Below are 25,817 nucleotides of genomic sequence, written 5' to 3' on the forward strand. Positions count from 1 at the left end.
TAAAGGCTAGAAATTAGAATTCCTCCTCTCCAGATGAATCTTGTGGCTTCAAGGATAGAAGGTGTGGAATTTAGATTGTTGGATGTATGTGCCTAGCAATATTGGAAGGATGAGGTTAGTAAAAGCAATGGTCCTATGTTATGGAATGCCATTTAGGGAACTGGCTAATGTCAGCTGGCAGCCATGTTCCACAAGAAAAGCATGTATAGTGGCAAGTATATTAAATTATATAACCAGTACTCTAAAACTCTGAAACAGTCCAAGTGCAGAAATACCTAATTTGTACAGAAACCATTTAGTATATGTACTTGATAACAGAAAACTAATGCAAGTTCTGTTTTCTTCCAAAAACAGTAGAAATAGCCACTTTTTGTAGGTATTGGATGAGTGATTGTTCAGATGTTGCAATTATGAACAATATAGCATGTTGATTGGGTGACTTCACATGCATGTTGCTGTGAATCTTGAGTTACATTTTCCTGTTCCAACAGATAACCTACCACGATGTGGTGCATTGGAGAGTTTGGTAAATGAGATGTCAGATGAAACATGGAATGAGCGGGCAGTGAACAGAGTCAGTGCAATTCGCTTCTTAGAAGATGAAAAAGATGAAGAGGAAAATGAAATGGTATGTTTTCCAAGCCTTTGGATACCTCCAGACACTGTGACATTAATGCAGAAGTATAAAAAGTCTCTGAGCATTCTTGCTGTAAATATTTCAGCTTGGACTGCATGCTTTGTGTGTACATTTGGAGAAGAAACTGTTCATGTTGGCTGCTGAAACTTTTTATGTTGACTTTGAATGCCTTTGTTTTTTCTGCTTTGAATATAACTTTTATATTCTGATGCAGGACAGTCTTCTGTTTTGCTTTATTTTCCTCTGTCTGCTCAGGATGTTTTCTTTCGAGAAGGAAGATAGGATCTTTCTCTGCATCTGTGAAGCTTTGCTGCCTGAAAGTATACAGGGTCTAATTTAGGATTCCAGCACTCTGGCATGTGTCTCCATTAAGTTGCTGTTGTTTGTCTCTCTAATTTCTCTTTCCAATCTCTTTTGTGCTCTCTTTCATTCTTTTTTTCCACCATTTGCATTGAACCAACCATAGTGTCCATAAACAGCAGGAATGTTGCTCATTAGTTTCCCACTTAAACAAAGGATGTGGGAACATCTGTCACTGTACTTATAAGACCTCTCCATTAAGTTGGGCTCTGCATATCCTGAAGATCAAAACACAACACAAACTGTAGTTTTACTAGATTTTATTAACAATTAAAACTCCTTGTAAAGATTAACACTGCTTCAATCACGTTTTAAACGTGCTCTGATGCTCTAAAACATTCCTGGTGGTCCTCATTAGATCTCAGCTTGAGGTACTTCAGGGCAATGCCTGGATTGTTTTAGTTTAAAAAGTGACTACAAAAACTCTTACTTTAGTTTGGAAATGAGCAAGTAAGGTAGTTGCTTACTCCAAAGCAGCAGAAACAGAATGTCTCTTTAACAGGCATGGTTCACTGACTGATAGGGACTTCAGAATGATGCTGCTTAACATCTATGCCAACCCAAGAATGTCCATAGAGTACTGAGGGCTCAAGTGTTGAAGATAAGTGCTTGATTTGCCTGCTTTGAAGCAAGAACCTTCCTAGGGGAAAAAAGGTTATGATCTCAGTGAGGAGAAGGAAGGGCAGATTTCTGAAGCAGTCTTGACCAAAGCAGCCACGTGTGGGTCATCAGTTCTGCTGTTCTCTGCACAGGTTACATGCATGCCACTAAAAAGTAATTGCATGCATACATGTATTTTACATACATTGTATTTGTGGTGTTCTGTTGTCTCCAGCCTGGATGCTAACTGGAGTTCTTGTGTTTTCCATTGTTTCAGCACAATGATATACATTCTTCTGTCTAAGGTGGGAGAGAAATGCTCCCTCTCAAGGTGCTTGTTCTCAATTCACTAGAGAACCAGACTGTGTGGTGGGGCTGAAAGGCAAATGGAGCTCCACACAAACACTATTTAAAATGATAAAGAGATCTTGTGGGGTTCTTTCAGAATCAGACGAATGTTTTAAGTGTGATCTTAAATCACTTGTATGGTTTCGGGGAGAAAAAAATCCCCAAGTATAGTTATGAAAGAATCTTCACTTCATAACTTGTAATTGTACTTCACATGAGTGGCTTTGAGATTAGTAGTCCAAAATAGGACAAAATTTGCTCTTAGAGAATTCTTAAAACCTCTTTCCCTGTCTTCATAAACAAGTAGCTTTTAAAGTAATGCTCAGCACAGAGCATTGTACTTTGAAAAGGAAAATGGGGGAAAAAAGGAAAAAAATTGATACTTACTATTTGGTATGTGAATGCTGAAGCCTTGTAAGTGTATGTTGTTTTTGCAGAGACAAAGGCAAAACCACTTATTGCACTGTTTATTTTTAGAGAACACTTCTAAGGCGAGCCACTCCACACCCTGGAGAATTAAAGAACATGAAAAAGACAGTGGAGAATTTACGGAATGATATGAATGCTGCTAAAGGACTGGATTCAAACAAAAACGAGGTCAATAATGCCATTGACAGAGTGACCACTTCCGTGTAGAGTTCCATCTCCAGGTTTTACCTCCTGTGTCTTCCCCTGCTGTTGAAATGTTCCTGTCGTCTCCTGGGACCTCACTGAGCCCCTTTTTGTTTTTAACCAGAACCTGATTCATCGTCTCCATACACACGAAAAGTGCAGCCCGCTGGAAGAAAGTGCCTTATTTCATCCAGGCAGTGAACCAATAATTTCCAAATCAATATTGTAATTTTAATAATCCTAGGCTTTTTTAAGTTTAATACACTACTGTATGCAGAATACAATATTTTTGTCTTAAACACAGGGGAAATAATGCTTTTCTTTTCCAGAGTGCTGGGATATCTTCTTCCCAGTGGCTGGATGTGCTGGTGAGAAATATAGTTTTGTGGGAAATCGATACACTTTTTTTATTTTTTTTGGCAGCTCAGATGGTGTAAATTTTAAATTTTTGTATAGGACTTTCATAACAAGATGATGTATTTCATTTTTAAGAGAAAATTTATCTTGAGCGGTACATATTTTAGTATTTGTGGAAGAGAACAAGTTTCATGGACAACTGTATTCATTTGTTTGTACCACCCATTGTGCCTTATTGTGTTTGGTATGTCATACTAGTCTTAAATATAGCAATTCTTGAGGAAAGTGAGTAGATTTGGTCTCCTGCTTTAGATATGTTTTTCTTTTTGGACAGTAATTTGTCGGGAATTTTACAGCAGAGAACTTAATGTTTATATTATGGGATCTTAGGATGTGAAGCACAAATGTTAGTTTTATTGTAAACAGAATTAAGATGAAATGACCAAACTGCTATTGTTTATTACATAATGCACTCACACTTTAACTTAGTTGTAATGAAACATCTTGGTTTGGATGCCTTGTTGCGTTGCAGTCACTAGAAATTCATGCTTCCATTGTTTTTTTTCTAAATGTGCCATCTGTAAAATAACTTGAAAAACAGCACGATAGACTTTCAGAAGCACAGTATGAAATTCAGTATGAAATTAGTTTTATGTATTACACAAGAAAGCATGATTCTTTAAAGTGCTTTGGTGGTTTTATAAAAATTTATAAAACCATAATAAAAACATCTTTAAAAGCTTCAGTAGATGTGATGTATCATTAAAACAGCAATTAAAGTATCTCTGCATTAATGCTGTCATTGTAACTGTGTTGCACTTCAATTGTCCAATGCTGATTTCAAGGTCTTACTAAATCTGTGGGTTCTGATTTGTTAATAAAGGTAAGTATTAACTGAGTTTCATTCAGTAAATAACAATTTTGCAAAAAGCCTGATGAAGACTGATGTTGATGTCTCTGGGTTCTGTTCATTTTGCTTCCCCAAGATTCCTCATTCAAGCTTCAAGACATGGTTTTGCAGAAGGATGCTGAAGGTTTGTAGATGTTAGGTCAGTTCAGTGGTAGTGCAGTTCTATTCTTCTCAAGGGAGAGTTCTCCTGGTTATTCTTGGTAAGCTGCTGTTAAAATAAAACCAAAAATAAAATCAACTTTTGGTTGACTCCAGCCTTGGGTAGAATTTTCTTTTTAAAGTTCTTACTGGAATCGACACAACAGAAGTTTAAAACTGTAGTAAACCCTGTACCCAAGAAAGCAGCAACAAACATGTTTGAGATGAAAGGAAGTTCCTAAAAAATACAGTTCCTAAAAGAGACCGTTCCTAAAAAAGCCAAAGGCAGCAAGATCCTGTGATGCCAGTTTCTCATTTGGAGGCTGTGGCTTGTTTTGTTTTTAGCATCTGCTCCATCAACAAGATGAGTGTGTAAAGCCTGGATTTGGGCCTTGCCTGACCTGCCACCAGATGAAAATAATTAATTGCCCTCACTACTCCTATTACCTACTCTCTCCTGCTGCAGTCAGAACAAGATGTAAATCCTGTTGCAGCTCTGTGACACGTGCTGTGTCGTTTGCTTTTTGTACATTCCAGCAGGCTCGTGGAGGCTGCTGCAGCCCACAAACTCACCACAAGGCCAGCACTACTTGCTTCATCCACTTTGGCACAAAGTAACTGGTCAGCAGTCAGATTTTTTTTACTTTGGTGATTTTTTAATTTTTTTTTTTTTTTTAATAGTGGAAGGAATACTTGTGGTTTCTCTGGCTTTAGATAAATGAGTGAGTGATCCAGGCTGGTTGCCTTTGTTTAGAGCAGTTCCACACTCCTGCACCCAAGGGTGGCTGGTATTGTTTCCTTGTGGTCATCTCAGCCAAAGATGGGTGATATGATGGGTGTATTGCATATTGAAGGTGTTTGCTTAATGAGAGATTAGAGGAGTGGAAGTCCATCATCAGACCAGCCAGCTACTATCCCCAGAGGAGTGTTGGCATTCCTTGCTTTTCACTGCCATCTTTCTTCACTTGGTTAACCTGTGTAGTGGAAATCTGGATTTTTGTTATGTTTTTTCAGTCAGTGTCTGGGGAGAGATAAAGGAGGAGGTGTATTTTTCAAGCTTCTACAGTAATACTGTGTAGCACTGTATCTCATTAATATCTTTCGTTTATGCTTTTTGGTGAGGCAATTTGAGATTCTTCTCTGCTGCAGGTAGTTCAGCAGTGTGTGCAAGGTAGGGTAGTGTTTGAGTCTGGCAGTAAGTGCAATTTCCAGGCTGCACCTTGAGGTATGGCAACAGCCGGTGGTATGGAGTAAGAGCAGATCAAGTGGTGTTTTTCAGGGCTGACAAGGTGCTTGGATTCTTGCTGTGCAAACAGAGACAAGTGGCTACCCTCTCTCCTCCTAATGCTGGTTCAGAGTGACTTGCATGTCATTCTGTTTGATCAAACTTCCATCAGTCTAGACCTCAGGAGTCCCTCTCATCTCTTTAAGTGATCCATGTGTGTGCCATTTTATAGAGTGGTTGAAGTACCCTTCTCCACCCAACAGCATTGATAACATTCCAGGCAGTTTCAACTCTGTTTTATAGCCAGAAAAAGTTGATGACATATCTTCTGATGAAGCGGTGTCTGTCCTTGAAAGCCTGAGCCCTCTCTTCCCAGTCTCTGATTTTTTCTCTTGCTGATGCTGTGACGAGCCTGAGTAGTGAATATGAATATGACTTCTTTCTCTATAAACTTTTCCTTCTTTACTTTCTCTTTTGAGAGGTGAGTTTAATGCAAAGAGGCGACAAAATTTGCATGCTGTTTTATTAGCCATAAACAGGGTAAATCAACTGACCACAGTGGTGGAGTGGATTTAATATTAACCTGCCAGTCACTGCATACAAGTTCTCTTTATTCAAAGTGACAATTCCTAGTCTTAAAAGAATAAGAAGACAAAAGGCACTCTTGTGCTACCGTAGTTAGTGTAGCAATGGATTTTTCCATCCCCTGTGTGTTGCTCCAGGCTTTTCCCACAACTTCCCACAAATCTATGTGTTGAGATTATTTTTCTGGCTTAAGTTCCATATTTTTGATAATCACTGTATTGTAGGAAAGTGTGTACTGGAAAGTTGTATAACGCTGTTCTTTCCAGCAAGTGACTTGTTTGTGTCCTGCTTGGCCTGCTTCTGGCCTGGCACTGATGCTTTACCAGTGCTGGGTGAGCAGCTTTTTGCTGATTAGCTACTTAGCAGGTTTCACTAGTTGGAGCTCATAATTTCAGTTTTTAAGAGAGAGTAGTGATGCCAGTAATTTAATTTTATTAAAAGTGCATTTTTTAGTATATTGGTTGATGCCATCCAGGTTTGCTGTAAAGGTCTGCCTCCCACTGAGACACAAGCACACTGTTTATCAGAAATGTCTAGACCTTTTGTTAATGGACAATTCACCACCATTCTTTGCCTTGACTCCAGAAAATAAAATTACTTTAGTTTTTCAATTGGCTTGATAAGAGTGTTTCCCATCTTGGGTTTCTGACAAACACATAAATCTATTTCTGTGCTCAGATTGCTGTCAGGGAATATGACAAAAGCTGGTCTTGACTATCAGTAATTGTTTTGGGTGTTCCCTTTTGCCTGAAGCAATTGTGAAGTTTTCAGTGGGACAGTGCGTCCCACAGCACCACAGCCTTGCAGACGTGTCTTTTATTGTAAAGTCAGGTCTGTAATCATTGTTCCATCAGCTGAATGAAGAATGTGATTTTTTTTCCCAAAGTGGGTAGCACATGCCTGATTTGAGTTGCCTCAGTGAGCTGCTTTGCAGAAGCCATCCTGTCTCCTCTTCTGGTGGGTGTTGGAGACGCTGCTTCATTCCCTCTTGTGCAGTTCTTGGGGCAGTGGGCTGGTCAGTCATGGGTTCTGCCAGAGCAGAGGGCTTGGAGGAAGGAGCTCAAGGAGTGTAGCTGGACTGTGAGCTAACTTCAGGTTCGAGGGTTCATGGCAGTCTGCTTTTGAATTTGTAACCTGTTCAGGGTGTTTGCCTCTAAACACTGTTGTTACTACTCCATTAACTCTGAGATCTTAACAAGAAGCTTATCTTTTCCCAGGAGAAGACCTCTCCTGAAAATACAGTATCACTACTGCCCATGGAGAGAACTGTGTGGCTCCTCAGTGATGTTTCAGAGAAGGGTTTTAGCAAACCTTCCTCAGCATTAAAACCAGGAAGTGGACACCTGATGTACAGTAACCTTTGACACTATTTCTCTGATGTGCTCATCTGTTGCTGGGATTGTTGTCTTGGCTGAGATCTCTGATGTGCAGCTGGTGCTAACAGCCAAACACAACATGTTACCAACATGCACTGCGGAAGACCACTGCTGACTGCAGTAACTTTCCCCAAGATCCACAGATGCACACAGAGCTTGGAAATACCACTAAAGCATCAGCAGCTTGAATTTCAGTTTGTAAACATCCCCAGTATAATGCAGAGAAAGTTTTAGCTGGACACAAACTAATTAAATGCTTCAAAATCCTGTCTTTTTCTCCTGCAGCAAACTTGGGCAAGTTGTGGCAATGTGCTTGTGATGGAAACAGTCTGGTGCTATGATCACTCTCAGTAACTTGCCAGTTTTACTCAGTTCCAAAATAAATGGGCTGCTTCAAATCATTCTGAAGTTGCTCATAGGAGATAGGATTGTCCCTTACTTCTGGGACATTAAACATTATAATCATGACTACATAATTGTAAACATGAGTGAATTTCTTTATAGAATTTCTTTATTTTCTATATAGTTTCTTTACATTTCTTTTCTTTTTTGTTAATGGCATCCTGGACTTCCACTAAGCAACTTAAAACCAAAACCAAATACAAACTAACTAACAAAAAGGTTTGTTTGAATATTACTGATGACTTTTCTTCATTCATAAGGGGAGAAAGCTTCAAGTCTGAAGAGCATTTGCATAGTGGATGTTTTTAGGATAACCAACAGAAATTTTAAAAAATTGTATTTTCAGGAAATAAAAAAAATCTCATCTGGATAGTTAGTACTTGACTATCTGAGTTTGAAATTAAATCATGTATTTACTGCTAGCAAAGTGTATAAGGCTTGCTTGCATAATCAGTTCAGGCAGCTTTTACACTGCCTCTCCTCCAGTGGAAGCATATTCAAGGATGCCTTTGTTTCAGCAGCATTTTGTTGAGGTTTTGTTTAATGTGAATTACACAAAGTTTAAAATAGTCTTTTGTACTTTAAAAAGGGAATTAGTCTGAAATAGTTTTTGATTAGTAGAATATGTTATGTATAGTTGTACTTGGAAGCAGGAAAGTGTTTATGTCCTAGGAAATGCATCTTTAAAACCATTTTCTCTCCCATAATTGTGCTATTTAAGCAAATAATCTTTTAAACAGAAAAATAGGTGAGAATGTGTGTTTGGGGTTTTGAGTTGAATTGTAATAGCAGGTTTATGACCATTAAAATGTTCTAGGTAACTGGATCCTACTTGCCAGTGGAAACCAGGCTGTGGCTGTAAGCAGGATGTTTCACTGTCACTGTGATTTCAGAGACAAGGGAGGCCTTAATATCTTGGCCTTTATTGTTAGGCTGGTTTGGATTCTCTTTCATTTACCAGAATGTTTTAGGGTGATACATAGCATTTGCACACCTTTGTTTTCTGGAAGAAATTTATTCTCTAGGGCATCTGTTAGTGAGATCTTAATCAGAATAGACACCTTGTGCTTTATGAGAACAATTTGTCCTTTTAACTACAGGGGTATGATACAGAGCAGTAGTTATGTTATGGAGAGACTGCCTTTGCAAAGATTAAAAATGTGTTGAAAGGAGGTAAAAATGTCACTTGACTTGCTGGTGAAATACTGAAGCAAAATGATCTGTTACCAATCAGTTAGACTCATTAACAGTGAAGGGAGAAGAAAAATGTGTTTCCATGGAACATAATATCTGCTAGGCTGATAAATATTTTCTCCCTCCAAACACTTCTGGTTTTACAAAACAAGCAGTGTTACACCACCCACACACCCATGGAGCTTTAAGTCCTAAATACAGAATGTGCCTTCTTAGTTTCATTCCAGTTACTGTTAAGAAAATGTAAATCTATGTGCATCTCACTTTGTGTTTGCTGCTAATGACTGAAACCAATCACGTTTTTAATCTTTTTTAGTCTTAGCTTCCCCAAATATGAAACAGAACTTCCGAACTCTACTTGTGTAGTAAGAAAACCAATTAAAATCTGTAAAATTCTGTAAGAACTGATTTTTCTTTCTTCATATTAGGGTATTTGCCTGTAGCCTCCTGTCTCAAAGCATGGTCCTGTAGTATTTAATAAAATGAGAATGAGCTAATAAATTACTGCAAGTTTTTAAAGAGAGCTTCATTTTTGGAGTACGAATCTGCTGTCTATTACCTGAATGACATTGAGGGGTAATGGAAGCTTGTTGCCTATCGAAATCAGTTTTCATTAATACATTAGAATAAGGAATTTGTTTTATTTTTGGCAGGGAAAACAAAATCCAGTAAAAAAAAATCAGACTGAGAGGTTGAATTCTCTATCTTATTTCCAGCTCTCTCTCTTCTGTTTCATCAAAAAGGATCAAGTTTTAAAAAACAATTGGGGATTAAGATTTGTTTGCACAATAATATTAGCCTGCACTCACAGCAGTAGTATTCTTTGGCTTGGTTTCTCCATTTTACTTTGTGGAAGTATGTATAATTCATGTGTTTTGCAGGTACATGAAAATGTAGACTAAAGAGCATTTCTAGTTGTTCCATTTCATCTTTTGCTATTGATACAACCAAATCATGAAACTGCTTTCATAAAGATAATGCTATCCACAGTACTGTGTAGACCTGGTGAAAATTCTTTGCCAGAATTGTTCTGTTGTTTCAATTTTGCTTTGCAGTACTGTAGATCAATAATATTAAAGACTAAATTTTTTGGGGTAAAAACAGGTACTGAATTTTCCTTACAGCTGTATGTCAGCATGAGGAACAGCCTCCTGCTGTAGGAGAAGGCTGACAGGGAACAGGAGTGCCCTGTAGCTCTGTGTTCCCAGCTGGACTGCAGGAGGCATAGGGATGTGAAATCTACTGATGTTCATCACCTTTCCATACAGGAGGCTGCCACTCCAGCTGAGTCTATGCCTCAAAAGATGAAGGAATTGTCAGCATAAGCTTAATTTGAAATCTGTCTGTTATTTTGAGAGAATAGTCTTTTACTGGCTTTGCAGAATTTGGCAGGCTGAATTTGAGAAGCTGTTGTTTAGGATTAGGGATCAGGGTCAAACAAGAATGAGATGTTTTCTTGGAAGAAGTTAAATGCTTCACTGTACCCATGTTTATTTTTAGAGTGAAATTGCTTTATGACTTCCTAATGAGCTTAAAAGTTGACAAGGATTTAAGCTGTGTCTTGAAATACTGTGAACACTGAGAGATGGCACATTAGTTAGTCTGAAATACAACTGTCCAAGCCAATAGCAAACAATTTCACCTAATGTACTGTTTATCTGTCTGATTAGAATTGCTATCCCCCTAGTTAATATTCACAGAAGGCAAAGTTTCTGTTTAAGGGCAGCCTATGCTTCCTTATTCGAGACGAGTGTGAAGAAATATCAGGAGATATTCTGCCTTGCATTTTGAGTTGTCAGAGGGAAAGGGAGCTACTGCTGTGTTGTGATTGTTCGTGCTGCTTTCTCATTGATCAACTAAATTGACAATCAGCTCCACTGTCCTGAGCAATGTGGTTTAGAATAACCAGAAATATGGGCTATTTACCAGCAAATAGCAGTATCACTGAGTGTCAGTGAAGTTCAAAATGTGGTTTAACAGCAAATTTCCTGCAGGAAAAGGCCAATCATGCCTTCCTTGTACAATACAAATAATCCTGTGATGGGGTTATCATCTCTTCAAGACTCACAGAAAGGTCTATGCTGTTTTCCAATGACATGCTGGGATACTGTCCATTTCCATTTCCTAGTGTTTTCAGCCATCCTAAAACTGAAAGCAAATGAAGAATCCCAAGGGGACAACCTTCTTTGGCAGCTGAAGATGAATCAGTGTGTCCAGCATGAACAGTCTTGTCCTATTTCCTTGTCTTTTTTTACCTTAGATCTCATAGAGATGGTGACATCTGGGTTGCTGGTAGCAGCAGCGTATCTGTGTGTGTGTGTGAATGTAACCATTCTGCATTTAAAAAGGAAAACAAAAACTTAAAGAACTGTTAAATCTGAATCAAATACCTGTTAAAACTTGTGAAAGTCACCATGTGCTTCTGATTGCTCCACCACAAGCTTGCTGAAAATTGTTTTTGTTAGTTTGTTTTCTCCATTGATGTATCTTTTTTGTTTGGCATCAGGCTGCTTTTTGCCATTGGATTTGTATTACTGTAAGAAAATGCAGAAGTGAGATGTAAAGAAAGCTTCAAAGAAAGACAAAGGTTACTTTGAAAAATTACTTCTAAAATTCAGTGAAATTTAGGTATGTAAGCAACCTTGACACAGCTTGTCATGTATAAACTTCTGAGTGAGAAAGGTGGAGTATTTTGGATGCAAATAAGTAATGGACATTTTGAACTGAACTATAATGACTTTGTAAATCAGCAATCCTTAAAAGATCAGTTAAGTGTTGTGCTTTCTATTGGTACCATTCAACAAATGAACCATTTTATTTAATGAATAATGAAGAGGGGAGTGACTTAATAGTTTTTTTAACTCAGGTCATGAGATGAGATGGTCACTAAAGGTCTAAGTATTCGTTTATTTTCTCAGTCATACACTTTATTGAAGACTGTTGTCGATCATTAATTCTTCTTTACGATGCTGAAGGTAGGGTTGGTCCCATGCTCCTGTAAGTCCTTAAAGGCTTCCACTATTTTCAGCAGCCTCTGCTTGCTCTTTGTATCACCAGTAACACCCATTAACTGGCAAAGCGTCTCTGTGGGACTGAAGGTACTTCTAAAGGTAAAAAAGGGAAATGCAGTATTTTCAAGAATCTAAAATACCTTGCAGAACTTGCCAGGCAGTTTCTGCACTTACATACCTCAATTGCTTTCTTCAAATCTATTCATTGCCTTTTTTTTTTTCTGTCCTCTTTCCCTCAGGACTCTATTAAGTGGCTTCCCAAGTCTCCTAAACTGTACAGTGGCCATAACTGGAGCTCCCAGGGCTCTCGCTGGGCCTCGTTGAAAGGGAAGGAAGGTTTTCATGGTGGTAACCTGTACAAATTCAGCTCTGCTAATGGAAAATGGAGAGAAGGAAGGATCAGTCCCGAGCAAGAAGCAGAGGAACTCGAGGATCCTGATGATGTAAGTAGTCTTGAAACTGGGAGAGACGGTGTGTATCTGTGAAGAGGCTGTAGCTGCTCACACTGCGGTGTGTTTGGGTTTGTGGGACCTGCACTGCTTATACTCTCATGTCCTTGCTTGTGCAGAGGGTACAGAGCTATGTCCAATGTTTTATTCCTTCACTTTGCTTGCAATTAGTTAATCCAACCCTCAAGAGTACAGTTTGACCTGCAGGTTAAGATGAGTAACCTGAGCAGTGATGGGACACATTTTTTACTTTACTCCTGCATACATCCCCAGTTACCAAGCTGCCTCCATCTCTTTCAGGTAAGAAGGTTGCTGGCAGCACTTGGGGCTCAGTGTCTCCCTAGGCCTGGATGCTAGAAAAGTGAGGTTGCAGAGCTCCTCCACTTCATGTTGATTTTGGGTGCTGATCTTCCAGGTTGCTGATGTCTGTGAGCCCCTGCCTGCTGTAATTCTTCCAGCCTGTGCCTGCCAGGTGTCTGTCACCTGTGCTGCAGCCTGGCTGTCCTCTCGGTCCGAGCCTGGGAAAAGGAGGTGGTGATTGCACTCTTGCAGCCTTTCCCTTTCAGGGCATTGCTCACCATTCTTCCTGATGTTAGGTGGGAGATGAGGCAGGAATTGGGGCTCCTGCTCCTCTTCCAGGACCTCTGCTTCCTTCCTAGCCCCTGTGAGTGCTGCTGGTGTCTGACTCCTCCAGCCACAGTCTCTTCCCTGGCACCCACAGCACCACAGCCTTGCAGACGTGTCCAGGTTAGTTAGCCTGGCACTGTAAAGAGAAATCTCTCTCAAGAGAAGAAAGGTAATGAATGTTTTATGTGAGTCAAAGCTAAGCAAATTCCCTTTTAAGTGAAAATGGGAAGCAATCATGCCTTGTATGCTTTCCCTGGGGTTGGCAATACTTCTTTCCCTCCCAACCTAAAAGAGATTGTGGGAAAGCGCCAATATAGATTGAAAAATAATCTGTCCAGTGGGGTTCTGCACAGCTGTTCAAGGTAATACCACTGCTTTTTATTTTGGTATTAAACTTCCAAGCTTAGAAAAACACTTAGGGGGTTTATTTTCAGAGGTTTTGATTTGTGTTTGCTGCATCATTTTAGTGCCAACAGAAGATAGAAGGATTTGGGCAATATGAAGATCTGATTTGACATGAACCCATCAAATTAAGGAGCAAAAATCAGCTAAATATAAGTAAAGCATTCCTAAAATGTGAACAGAATTTGAGCATTGTGTCTGAATTTAATTTAACCCTTTGCCAGGAATAACTGATAGTTGGAAAGCATCATTACATTTTGCAGTCAGACTTGTCTGAAGCTTTAGTTGTTTGGTGGATGTATTTTAATTGTGTATTTCTCTCTTCAAGCCTGTGTGGTTTAGCTAAGCATAGGGTGACATTGTGAGCTTCTCACTGCATCCCACAGTAGGTTCACCCTAGGGCCAGGCTTCTCAGAGTCACCTTGAGTATGCATCACCTTTGAGGTTCCATTTCCAGAGGACTCCTAAATCATTTAAGTTTGCAGGTCTCCACTTGCTGCCATTTGCAACTGAAGTAAATCCAATGACTGAAACAAGTCTTAAATACGTAGATGCAAGGTAGGGACTTGCCTTCCCTCTCACACCCATGCTCCCAAGAATGGCATGTGAGTTTTGAGGAACTAGAAGAAACGTTTTATTTTCTATATGGAAATATCTTTCCTTTGCCTTGTGTGTGTGGTTCCTTCCCCCGGAACAGTGGATTCAGTGCTACAGAACTGCCAGAGGCTGCCCAAAATAGTCTTGTTCTCATGCTCTGCCATTTTCACAGGGCATTGCAGGATTTATGCACACATGGATATGTGTGTGTTACCTGTGCTTGTGTGTGCCAGGGAATCTAGTGAAAGGATATATGAAATCCCAGTCCTCTCCCTGTTCCCATAGTTTCAACCCCAGGGTTGAAGGCAAAACATGCTCAGAGAAATAATGGTAAAGGAAATCTTTGTATGTTTGCTGTAAATTTCCAGTTTTGTCTTCAGTGAAATAAATTCTATCATACAGCAATGTGAGAGTGTGGAACAAGTTCATGTTAGCACGGGTAAGGTCTGTGTTTCAGATTCTCCTTGCTGTTGCTGTGTTTACCTTTTTTATCTTTAACCCTCAGCAACCTATTTCCAAGTTCTCCGGCAGCCTCTTTGATAGCAACGAAAGCATGCGAGATCAAAGAAATACCCGAACAACGCTTCAAGAAAAGCACAAGTTGGCGATGAAAGGGAAGACTCTTCCAGGTTCTAACACCAGGGTGCAGCCACCTGTGTCAGCAGCAGGCAGCTTCCCCAGTGACAGCGGCCGGACCGCGGAGGAGCTGCGGGTGCTGGAAGTGCCGCAGCCCCCGCTGAAGGTTTGGAACTGCTGCAGGGCTGGGCTTGCTGCTGCTGGGGGCTCTGCATGTCTGTGGGGCACTCCCTGTGTCTGCGGGGAACTCCTTTTGGGTGAGGCAGTTTATCAAAGATGCAAAGAAGAGGGGACATTGCATGGCAGAAGTCATGAGGGTTACCTTAAAGAGAGTAAGATAAGGGTTGTCATTGCTCCCCACGGCTTTCCCCATGGAAAAAGAATTTCCCATTTAAAAACCCCAACAAAGTCTACTTTCCTTGTTGCCATGCATCTTGCTTTATATATTCAGCTTTAATATTTTGAGGCCAATTCAAAGGTACGTGCAGATGGGCACTGAGCTGAGTCTTCGTTCAGTCCATGGTTTCAAAGCAATGGTGATAAGTCTTGCATGTGCCCATGTTGAAGTGTAGCACCATTTTTCTCTGGGCTGGGCTCTTCAGGGGCATGTCTGCTGGTGTTCAGAGTGGGAGGCAGATTTTCAATGCTTACATAATTAGGAGACAATATTTTTGATTAATCAGCTCACTTATCCATTATAATTCTTTTCCAGGTAACCATTACTGTGTGCAGTCAAATGGGGAGTCTTGGTATTAGCATTGCTGGTGGAAAGGGCTCATCTTCATGTAAAGAAAGTGATGAGGTGCATTTCATTTTTAAAAATATATCTAGTGATTGTTAGGAATAGACTGATGAGTAGTTCCTTGAGTTATTGTGTTTTGTTGTTTGCTTTCTGAGATTGTCCTTCATGTAACATTTCCGTCTTTCTAAAGCTAACAAGGTAGCTTATTTCCCAGAGTAGGATATGGCATTAGATTTTGATGGGAAGCTCCAGAAGGGATGATTTGGGAGAGATACCCAAATGTAAACCAATGATTTTGCAAAGGCAACCTGATTGCTGAAACACTGTTCTAATTCTCATTTTCTGCCTCAATTTGGGGTCACTCTCTTGGCAATCCACATGCCTCTTCCATCTCCTTTGCTCATTCCCAGGAGCAACTTGATTTGAGAGAAATATTTCACACATCTTCTCACTGGTTTATCTTTTAAATAAATCTTTGTTTTCCAGTCTGTTCCCCATGGCACAGTGTAAACAATTGCTAGCTCTTGTTCATTGTTGTATGTGTCAGCCATGAGGCTTTGTTTGTTTGTTTGTTTGTTTTTGTTATGTGCTAAGGCATCTAATTTTTAATTTTATAGAGGCAACAAAACAGTAAGTCTTGAAAATTAATTACTTCCCATTTGCTTTTTATATCAATCGGAGAACAATGGGAGAAACTGTCACTTCTGAAACCTATGTTTTCTGTTGCCAGGGGATCCTGATTGCACGGCTGCCAAAAGATGGTCCACCAGACTTTGCTGGTGTACAAGCAGGAGACAGAGTGGCTGAGGTAGATGGGTTGTTTGTCACTGTGGAGTGTGTTCTCTTGTTGTTGTCTTTAAATCAAACCACTTAGAGCTGGGAAACTTGACATCCAGATCTAGGCTTGCCTTAGCTTTTTAGATGCTTGCCATTATGAAGAAATGATAATAACATTAAATTGTTGTATTCCTTCTTATTATGTTCTAGTTGTCAGATCTTTATGTTCAAAGTGCTTAACAAAATATTATTCACTTAAATGAATGATTTACAAAGGAAAATAATGGTCTTAAGTGGTTATGTAAGTATAAATGAAGTATTTGATCCAAGAAGCTTTCTTGTGACATGGTATTAGATTTACTAGATAAGTTCATTGCAGTTGCAACAAAGAAATATAAACTAGATGAGCTTGTTTCCCCAAGGTAATTTTTGGTGGGAAGAGAACAGCTCAAAATAACTCTCCCGATGGAGGCTTGCAGTGCCAAGTGCCGAGGGATAAATGTTCCCCTTGGGCTGCTCCACCTCAAGCCTCATCTTCCCTAGCAGAAGAAACATTCTTGAGCTTCAGAATTTCCCAAGAACAACGGAGAAAAAGTGGTCACATACAATTTTGTGTTACACACTTTTGATGTACCGTTTGGGTTTTACCTGCTGAGAATGGTGGAGTAGGAAGAGAACCTCTACAGAATTACTATAAAGTGTAACTGGTCCATATTTCTCTCAGCTCTTGTTCTCTTAAACTGTCATTTATACTTGGTTAAATTAATAGTTTTTACTCCAGCATAGTCCATGTTGAATTAAGGTGGGATAGAGCAAGCAATATTGTATGTCTGTTGAATTGTCAGGAATAACGATACAACCTGTATCGGCCAAAGACTTTAATGACAAATTAATCTAATAATTTTGTAAAACTATACTATAGAATTATTGATAGAAGGTGGTGTTTCATAATATGTAAATACTGTGGTAAAGTATTTAACTGACTTAAAAGGTTAATTGTGGATAAAAATTGGTATAATTTTACATTTTTTCTTTTATGAAAGATATTGTAACGAATGGGAGAGAATGTAAATAATTTTCTACAAATTTCACATTATCAGATCATTGGGAAAAAAACACAGGGTTTTTAGTTGCTGTACCTTTACCTTCTGAGAAGAGTTTATGGTGAAGTTAATATCTTAAAAATCAACCCCATTGCTCAGGTTCTTCCATGAGGCTATAATTAATTATTTATTTGGGGGGACTATTTGGAATATACTAGGTGTTAATGTCTGTTCACTTAATCAATAGTGAAACAAGTGAAAAAGAAGAAATTTCTGTTCCATCCTATTCTGCCCTGCTGTTATTGCACAAATAGTTAGGATTTCTCCATCTCCCACAAGATGGCAGAATCATTCATCTGTTTAAAGAATATAGAAAACAACTCTCTGCTTTTTTTGTGTGTGTGTGATGAGAAGGAATTAATGAGGTGTGCTATAGAAATACTGCTGTTTTTACCACAGGACTAATCTGTGTACAAATAACAAGCATTTTTCTCTTGACACTGTATGTTACAACTTCTTATTCTTGAACTGGTAATTTCAACAGTTCAAATATAAAATTCACCAAAAATGGGAAACAGCAGGAATTGCAATTTTATTTGCTTTTGTTGTACAACCACATGTAGCAATAGGGCCAGGTGTTAGTATACTAACTTGAGAGGGAGGGAACTCTTCTTCTTAAAACAGCATTCAGAATAAAAATATGTTTCTGTTTTTTTCTTTTAAAGGCAACCTTTGTTTCAGAACCTGCTGCCCTCAATGCTGGTCCGACTGAAGCTTCCCCCAAGGGCAGCCCCTCCCCGACAGTCAACCATGTCATAACAGTAAGTAGGATGCCCCCAGTAAATAACCAGTCACTCTTACCTAAGAAATTTGTGTTGTCTAAATGTTTGTGTTGTCTTTATATTAATGGTAGTAAAGACTGGCACAGAACTCAACACATGTCAAAGATCAGAGACCCTACCAAGCATTTAGGTGGCTGTCACTGCAGCTGGGACGTGGCTTCTGGAGGAGCTCAGCTCCTGGGTGAGCTCCCACATAGCAGAGCGGAGCTTTTGAAGCACTCTGGTTTGGGGACTCCAGGGTGGTGTCCATTCCCCCCAGTTTGAGTCATCATTCTGTTGTCTGGACTCTGTCTCTAGCTAATGGAAGGAGCAGCATTTCCAGGGTCCCTCTTTTTAGGAGGGAGAGGGTGAACTGCTACCTGGAGGTGACCATTCTCATCTGACTGGAGGGGGAACTTGTGTCACAGGCTAAGACATGCCTGTATTTTAGGCGACTGGTGAGAGAAAGCCTACTGCACATGTCACAGAAGGCAACAGCTGAGCCTGCAGGGTGGCTTTTAGAAATGCACTTATTTGAACTTCTCTAGCAAGTTCAACTCTCTGAAGACCCGCCCTCATCTTGGTCATCTATGGGCACCACTGAAACTATGGCTTCACTAGGAAGATAAAATAAGATCAAGGTATCTGAACAGTTAAGGTCAAAAAGCATCTTACTTCTATGGAGCTTGAAGTACCAAGAAGCAACAACTGTTTTTCCTACAGCAAATGCCAGAGGAATGCTTTGTTTGATTCCTCTTCTTTCAGTCTTTGTTTAAATCTTTCTCCATGAATACCATTCACAACCCAGTTGATGGCAAAAAATGAAAGTTTGTATAAAAGACTGTAATCAATGACCATTAGCAGTTTTTGTCAACCATTTAGATAACTAACGTGATTTGTCAGTTGACTGGAAAAGTGAGCAAATAGATCATGCAACTGTTTTTCTCTGGTTTCCTGTGTTAGTCACTATTTGTTGAGCTACATGTTGAGCTACAGCTCAACAGTCAACTACATGTTGAGCTACAGCTTTTGTCCATGAGATAGACTAAGAAAAGTTTTCCCTTCTATTAGTTGCTTAAAGAAACTTATTTGAGGCCTCTGGCCTCCAACATCATCTTGTAGAGATCATCATTTAGACCAGTTTTATTTTCCAGCTTAAAACACTTTAATCAGTTTGGGGTTTTTTGGTCCAGGTTTACCTGGTAGCTGTTTCTTAGTCTTTATCAGTGGTGCAGGAAGGTTGAGGCTTCCTGTTAGAGGATCCACTGTTGGAAGGGTTTATTCATACATTGGCAGTGGCCTGGATCTGTTGCAGTAGTATCTGACTTATAGTATTTTCATCCAAAAAGGAGAAATTACTGTATTTTTATGTTGTATGCCTCCCTTTAAAGTTCTTCAGGTGTAGTGGGGGGAAGAGGCAGATTAGACTGAGATACTTAGAGCAGAGTATTCAGAGGGAGTCAACTGGCTGAATATGATCCAAGTGTCAAAAGTAACCAATGTGCAAGTTCTTTTGTGAAGAAACATTTGTATTTCTGGTTTTGTTTCTTTTTTGAAATCAAAATCCTGGTGCTGTAGCAAATGATACATGTTATTGCCTGTAACCTGGAGCAGCATTCATCAATTTTAGGGATTATGGGCTTGTGGGGAGTATCCTGCTGACTTGGGGCTGTTCAATTTCTCATCTGTTCTCACTTTGAAGTCTCTCTTATTCCTCAGCAACTGAAGGAAATCTTATTATCTGAAAAATGTTTAGAGCCTGGCTTCTCATGGGGGACTTGCTTTGCATGTTCAGATAAGCAGGTGGCAGTAGGACCTTAATGCAGAATCTTCTTCTGTGCTAGGAATATAGGAAGGTTCATTTGCTTTGTGTTTCTGATCAGGTTTCAGTAGAAGATGGTTGTGTCTACGTCAAGGGAGGGAAGGATTGAAGCATAATGGCAGAGAAACCAGAGATTCCTATTACTAATCTACAAAAACTGAGTGAGCCAGATGGTGTCATCTTTCTTCTCCCTCTCTTCCATGTCATCATCCTGCCTTCCAGCAGATACTGTCTTCATCTGTTTATTTTTATTGAATTTTAATAAACATCCTCTTTGCATATGCTCTCTGTGATAATATTTGTCTCATTCTTGCTAGCCACAGCCCACCCCATCTCTGAGCCAGCTGCTCTGGCATTACAACAGGCAACGCTGCTGCTGGGTTCAGGTTTCCTCTCTGTTTTCCACAGGCTTGGTCGCTCTAACTGCTTCTAAAAGACTCCTGTAATTGTTAACTCATCCGGCCAAACTCAATTTCAAACCCTTTGTGTCAGCTTAAAGATTTCATGACAGTGTGAATGACCAGTAATTAATTGGACAAACTAAATGTTCTTTCACAGTGAGTCATTGTTTTGCAAAGGAAAAATGAGAATCTTCCTTGGTTTTAATTATAATTGAGTGTTTTGCTGACATATAGATAGAGGGCTCAGAACTTTAATTACAAGTAGATAGTTTTTACATACAGTATTTTATAGACTTGCCTTATTTGTGCTAATCACACCTCAAAATTAATAAAATATATTTTACTTTATTTAATATATATATATATAAATACAAATATTTGAGTTGAACCTAAACAAAACTAAAAAGAGGGGTATCAACAAATGCCCATACTGACTGTAACAGAAGGAACTTTAACTTGGATTCTGGAGTCTCCATTTCCTATTGTTTTTCCTATAGTTTTGTTATTGTTTCCTATCCATCCTCTCTAACATAGAGCAAACTCTTCACAATCTTTCTCCATCATCAACATTTTCATTCAACCTCTGACTGAAATTTCCAGAGGATTTTGTCTGACTGAATGGAGAGTGTTGACAGGTTTCAGCATATTCTATAATTTCATAACATGTATCATCATGCCATCTTCTTTGAGTCATTTTTGGGGCTATTAACATAATAAGGATATTAGGTAGTTTATAATTATTATCAAATCTTCAAGATATTTCAATCTAGTACTTAACTTAAATTATTAGCACATTATTTTATTTAATTTTATGCCTTTGCCCTGGGAGTTTCCTCAATTATATTTTTTCATTTAGTTCACATGGGGTACAAGAGTCACTGATACTGGGATTTTCAAAGAAGGTTAAAATAAGAATTACCGATTAAAAGTGATTGTGTGAATAAATAAATAAAAGGTGAAGCTTACAGTACTGAAAAAATCTGAAGAACTTCTTTAGAAGGCTAAAAAAGCCAAAGTTTTTAGCTGCTCTGTTAAAAATCTAGAGATACCAAATGTTCCTAAATCTGCTGAGAAAACTGACAAGTGTACTAGAACCTGTGACATGTATCAAAATGAAATCCTCTTGTGCCTGCAGAAGATGCATAAGCAGGTACACCATCTCCCACAGTATGCAGTTGCAGGTCTTCTGCCTTTGTCTCATATTGTTCATATGCAAGTCATGAGAAATCTTACATGGATGAGAATCCCAGCAGATCTACCTTCTTCATTTCCAGCTGATAAAGACTTTCCAAGAAAAAAACCTTGATCCACTTACATTAGTTAAAAATCTTCAAAAATCTAATTATCAAACCCTTTCTTTATTCATCTGAGCATGTTCTAAACATATCAGAAAACTGAAATCATACAACATAAAATAAAACTTTTGTTTCCTTAATCATTGTCTTACTTTGTTGAATTTTAAAAGCAAAGCCAGTGTAGTACTCAGGTCAGAGAAGCAGAATAAAAGGAGACAACTAAAGTCAGATTCAGAATGTCCTTATCATGAACAAAGCCAGGTTTCTTCTTAAGTTTGCTTCTAACAGTAAAGACCTTGCTCACATCACATACAGTGTTTGACTGACCTATAGCACCGTAAGATCTACTATTTCAAGTTTCGTATGAGGAACTGCTTTTTCTCTTCTCCAAAACATTTTCATGACTCTTTTAATCTTGTCAGGTAAGGGTGTTGGTGTTTTTATGTTATTCTTTTTTCAATTCTGACAAGCTAAGTTTGTTTAAGAAGTCAGAAATCTAACTCTCCACTGCCTTGCATCTTGTGCGGGTTTACATATGTTTCTAAAGAAGCCTGTGAGCCTTGTTGGGTTAGGTAACCTTAGTCATTGTGTGAGCTCCAGTGGAGTGTGAGCACCCATGTGCCATGTGATTGCCTCCTCTGTTTCATCCCCTAGTTTCCTTCTGCTTTTATCTAAGCAACTGAGTATTTCTGAGTCACAATGAAAGATGGAACATAAAAGGTGTGTGTTGTAGACACTGTGTTTGCCTCCATAGTGTAGTGGGTAGGGAATTTGAAATTAAGTTCCTGCTCCCAACAAATGCTTCTGTTTGCACACTGTATCTTTTTCTCTCTTCCTTTTAAGTAGTTTTCTCACACACTCAGTCAAAACCGACTCCTTTCAAGTTCTTGGATTTTGCAAAGCTTGTAATTAACAGTGCTAAATAGGAAAAAACCTTTTTTAAAAACAGGACATTAATTGATCTTTTTAAGTTACATATTAAAATATGTCCAAGTTAGAGAAAATCTACAATATGAGCCCATCATATGGTAGACAATATAAGCACTGTAGGCAATATAAGCAAAAACAGATTCAAGCAAGGCACCTTGAACTGTGCTGTAGGATAGCATATTATTTGAGAATAAAAGAAAGAACTACACAAATGATAAACAATGTCCTCTCGTGAAAGGCCTCCTCATGGACTCTGGGAGTACTGTAGGGGAAGAAACTGCACAGAGTTCCTGCAGGCTTTCAGATAGCCACTGCCTTCCACAGGGGTGATGAGTTTTCTTTAAAAAAATCAAAGGGTTGGCAACTTGGACCACGGGCAGCACTGCTTATGGGGGCAATGCCTTTTAAGTCTCCTGATGCGGTCAGAGCAATGAATTTTCTTTGATGTTTTCATAGCATCAGACCATAAATGATTACACACTTACATGAAAGCACTTACATCAAAATCTGTAAGTCAGGTTCCAGTGTCAGGGAAGTCACTGTCCAGTGGTACATTAGAAGATGAAAGAAATGGACCAAGGACAATTTTTCATACACAATTTGAATCATATAAAAAGCCTTTTGTGCCTGACAGCATTGCAGATATGACATGATGAGAATTGATCTTCCATTTTTGTGTTGAGTTTGACAGAGCTCCATCTTCCTTGCCTTGTGCATTGCCCTTGGGAGGCACTTGGCAGAGAGCAAGAACAGAAAGGAGCTTTGCTCTAAATGTGACATGACCAAATGTTTTATATACTGCATGCTGGAGGACAGATGAAACATGCAAGATGTTCTCTTGCTATTCCAAGAAGTAGAGAAAATACTCAGTTTTAAAACTGGGCTATAAAATATATCGATATCTAGAAAATTCACACAGAGGAAATTTCCATAGAATCATAGAGTGGCTTGGGTCATAATGTACCTTTAAAGGCCGTCTTGTACCCCACTTGTAGTGACCAGGGACATCTTCCATTAGAACAGGTTGCTCAGAGCCCTGTCCAACCTGTCCTTGAATATTTCCAGGAATGGGGAATCCACACCTCTCTGAGCAACCTGTTCCAGTGTTTCACTGCTTGTCTGGTTCATTGACTTCCAGGAAATCATACTGAGCTGAATTAGATTTTGGAGTAAATCACTGTGCACAGTGTGGGAACAGCAACAGGGCAGAGGGATGGGCTGGTAGGGTAGCCCCTGCTCAGGGCCCTCACCAGGCTGCTGCACACAAAACTGAGGCAGCACTTCCAAAAGCATGGTGTCAAAGCTCCTCTTTCAGTGCTTGAGAGTGGTATGGCTGCTCCAAGGCAAGGATGAACTGAATTATGTGCTGCCCTCTCCTGACCCCAAGCAACAAAAGGTGTTGTCATGAGCCAGTTGCTCCCTGAGTGCAGCAGCACAGGTCACACACCTTTCCTTGTGCAGAGGTCCTCTGTAGACAAGTGTAATGAGGTGCTTCATCCATGCCTCAGCAAAGATTTATCTTCCCCAGAGTGTAGGAGAGGTTTATACCTCTCTCTCCATCCGACTTTACAAATTCTAGGGTTTGGCCAGACGTCAAACACAGCAGTAAAATAGCATTGTAAAGTGCTGGGGAAAGGGATGCAGCCAGGGATTTCTACAACCGCAGAGTTGAGGGTGAACCATAAAACACATGCTTATTGAAACATCCCTGATATGCTGTGAAAGGGGAGCTGTGTTGAACACCTAGACAGGGTTTCCAGGATCCTGTGTTTTCATACACACAGCTGGGCATCAGCTGGTTTCTGTCCCCTTGACCCTGCCCCAGCTGTGCCCTGGCTGCTGTGCCCGCTCCCACCTGGAAGTGGGATTGCTTATGAGTAAAGGACTCACAAGGAGATAATTTGATCTCATTTTCTCTCTTTGACTTGTATTTCCTTGTTTCTTTTTGGGAAGATTTTTTTTTTCTATTGCTGCTGACATCAGTTAAGAACACTATTAGATGCTGGTTTGTTGTGAACTATGCACTCAGATCTTCCCTTTCTCTGCTGTTGTGTTGGATGCATTTTTGCATCCTCTTTTAAAAGTTATTTATAAGTCCAGCTGTGTAATGTTTTTTAGGTATGAGTAAATGCCCTACTTTACTAAATTAGATTTAGACAGTTTCTTCTGTGAATACAGTCATTATTAAATGTGATCTTTTGCATCTAGCAAAAGGACTGTTTCCATTGTTTAGTGAGAAGTCTAAATTTGCTGTTCAGGTCTAAAAACTACTTCCATCCCCAGCGATGACAAAACAGATAAGACTAAGTATGAAATCACAGCATTATTCACGAGGTTTCCATAAACCCCTGCACATGCTCTCAACTGTGTTGATGATTTTGTTTTCCCCTGTTTTCCCCAGTTAAGGCTACCATCCTTAGCACTGGAGTCAGTGCAGATCAGCTGTAAAGTCAAATTTTAAAAATATGCATTATTTAAATACAAATTTCAATATGAGCAGAGCTAGGCAGGCATCCCTATTACAGGTGTTTTCTAGCTGGGGAATATTTTCTTTTAAAATTTATCTGTTCGAACTAGAGTTAAAAGTATGTCTGGTTTTCTTGCTAAAATAGGTCAATCCAAATTCTTTCTTCCTGCCCTTATTCCATCAAACTTTGGCCTTTCATGTGTCATTTCACCTTCTGATTTGTAGCCTCTGTCCCCAGCAGCTGGCCTTGATGCCAGCTGCGATTTGCCCTGTCGCTGCTCGCTCTGCCTTTGATGAGAATCTTGGGTTGTAGCTGTGACTGTTGCCTTGAGAACTTCCCTCTCTGGATAATACTGGAGTATGGATCTGTGGGCTGGCAGAGGCCAGGGTAAGGGAAATGCTTATAAAAGAAAAACAAGATGATGGGGTTTGTTCTGTTCAGTTTTAGTTTAGAAAAAAATTATAAAAAGACATAATGAACCGTCTTTTATGGACTCTTCTGCAACATTTTGGACAAACATTTTGACTAGAAGTAGGTAAGGAAAGCATATGTGTGCATCTGGAAGTTAAAAATTATTAGATGTTAACCTGTTGGCAAGACATCTCATTTATCACGTTTTATTTTATAAACTGCTTTCAAGCATGAAACTAGTTGTGGGCTTGTCCCTATCCTGTTTCAGTATGAAAGAATTTTTGCAGCCAACACTGCAGCTGAATTGTCTGCCCCAAGTTGTTTAGATGGCTTTATTTTACTTCTTCCTGCGGAGGACCAGGAGTGCACAGGCAGCCCCCTGTCTGTGCTCCAGCTGAAGGACTCTGAGTTTCAATGTAGGCTGTTAATCCCATTAAATGAGAGTGTCTGAAATAATTTGATTTTTAGTTATGTGTGATTCAAACAAAACCGAATTTTTTTAAGTGTAGAAAGTCTTAGTGGTTATATTAAGAAAAGTGACACAAACAAGGTAATGGAAGGAGTTTCCACAGTGAGCCCACTGGTTTTGCTACAGGACATGTCCATTCTGTAGTTTACTTTTTAGGCACCGAAAATGTAATTTTGGGGGAAAATGAAAAAAATATTAACTTGTTTCAAGTAATTAATGCTTTTTTTTTTTT

At 39.3% G+C, this 25,817-nt stretch overlaps 1 protein-coding gene across 3 annotated transcripts in view; it reads left to right on the top strand.

The window, feature by feature from the left end:
• LRRC1 (leucine rich repeat containing 1) overlaps window positions 1-20,263 on the top strand; it is an 86,301-nt gene extending 66,038 nt beyond the window's left edge. The window contains exons 13-19 of one of the 3 annotated variants that reach the window (XM_038133954.1): window positions 492-628; window positions 11,995-12,198; window positions 14,336-14,572; window positions 15,119-15,208; window positions 15,879-15,956; window positions 17,694-17,789; window positions 19,673-20,263. In XM_038133954.1, coding sequence (XP_037989882.1) covers window positions 492-628; window positions 11,995-12,198; window positions 14,336-14,572; window positions 15,119-15,208; window positions 15,879-15,956; window positions 17,694-17,789; window positions 19,673-19,720 — 890 coding nt within the window. In that variant the 3' untranslated portion in view covers window positions 19,721-20,263. Of the gene's footprint in view, window positions 1-491; window positions 629-2,422; window positions 3,660-11,994; window positions 12,199-14,335; window positions 14,573-15,118; window positions 15,209-15,878; window positions 15,957-17,693; window positions 19,642-19,672 lie in introns of those variants that run through there. The other 2 variants (XM_038133953.1, XM_038133955.1) reach the window with 2 other exon arrangements.
• Window positions 20,264-25,817: the final 5,554 nt, after the last annotated feature.

The sequence above is a fragment of the Motacilla alba genome, chromosome 3, assembly GCF_015832195.1.
Source record: "Motacilla alba alba isolate MOTALB_02 chromosome 3, Motacilla_alba_V1.0_pri, whole genome shotgun sequence".
In the NCBI taxonomy this organism is placed as follows: domain Eukaryota; kingdom Metazoa; phylum Chordata; class Aves; order Passeriformes; family Motacillidae; genus Motacilla; species Motacilla alba.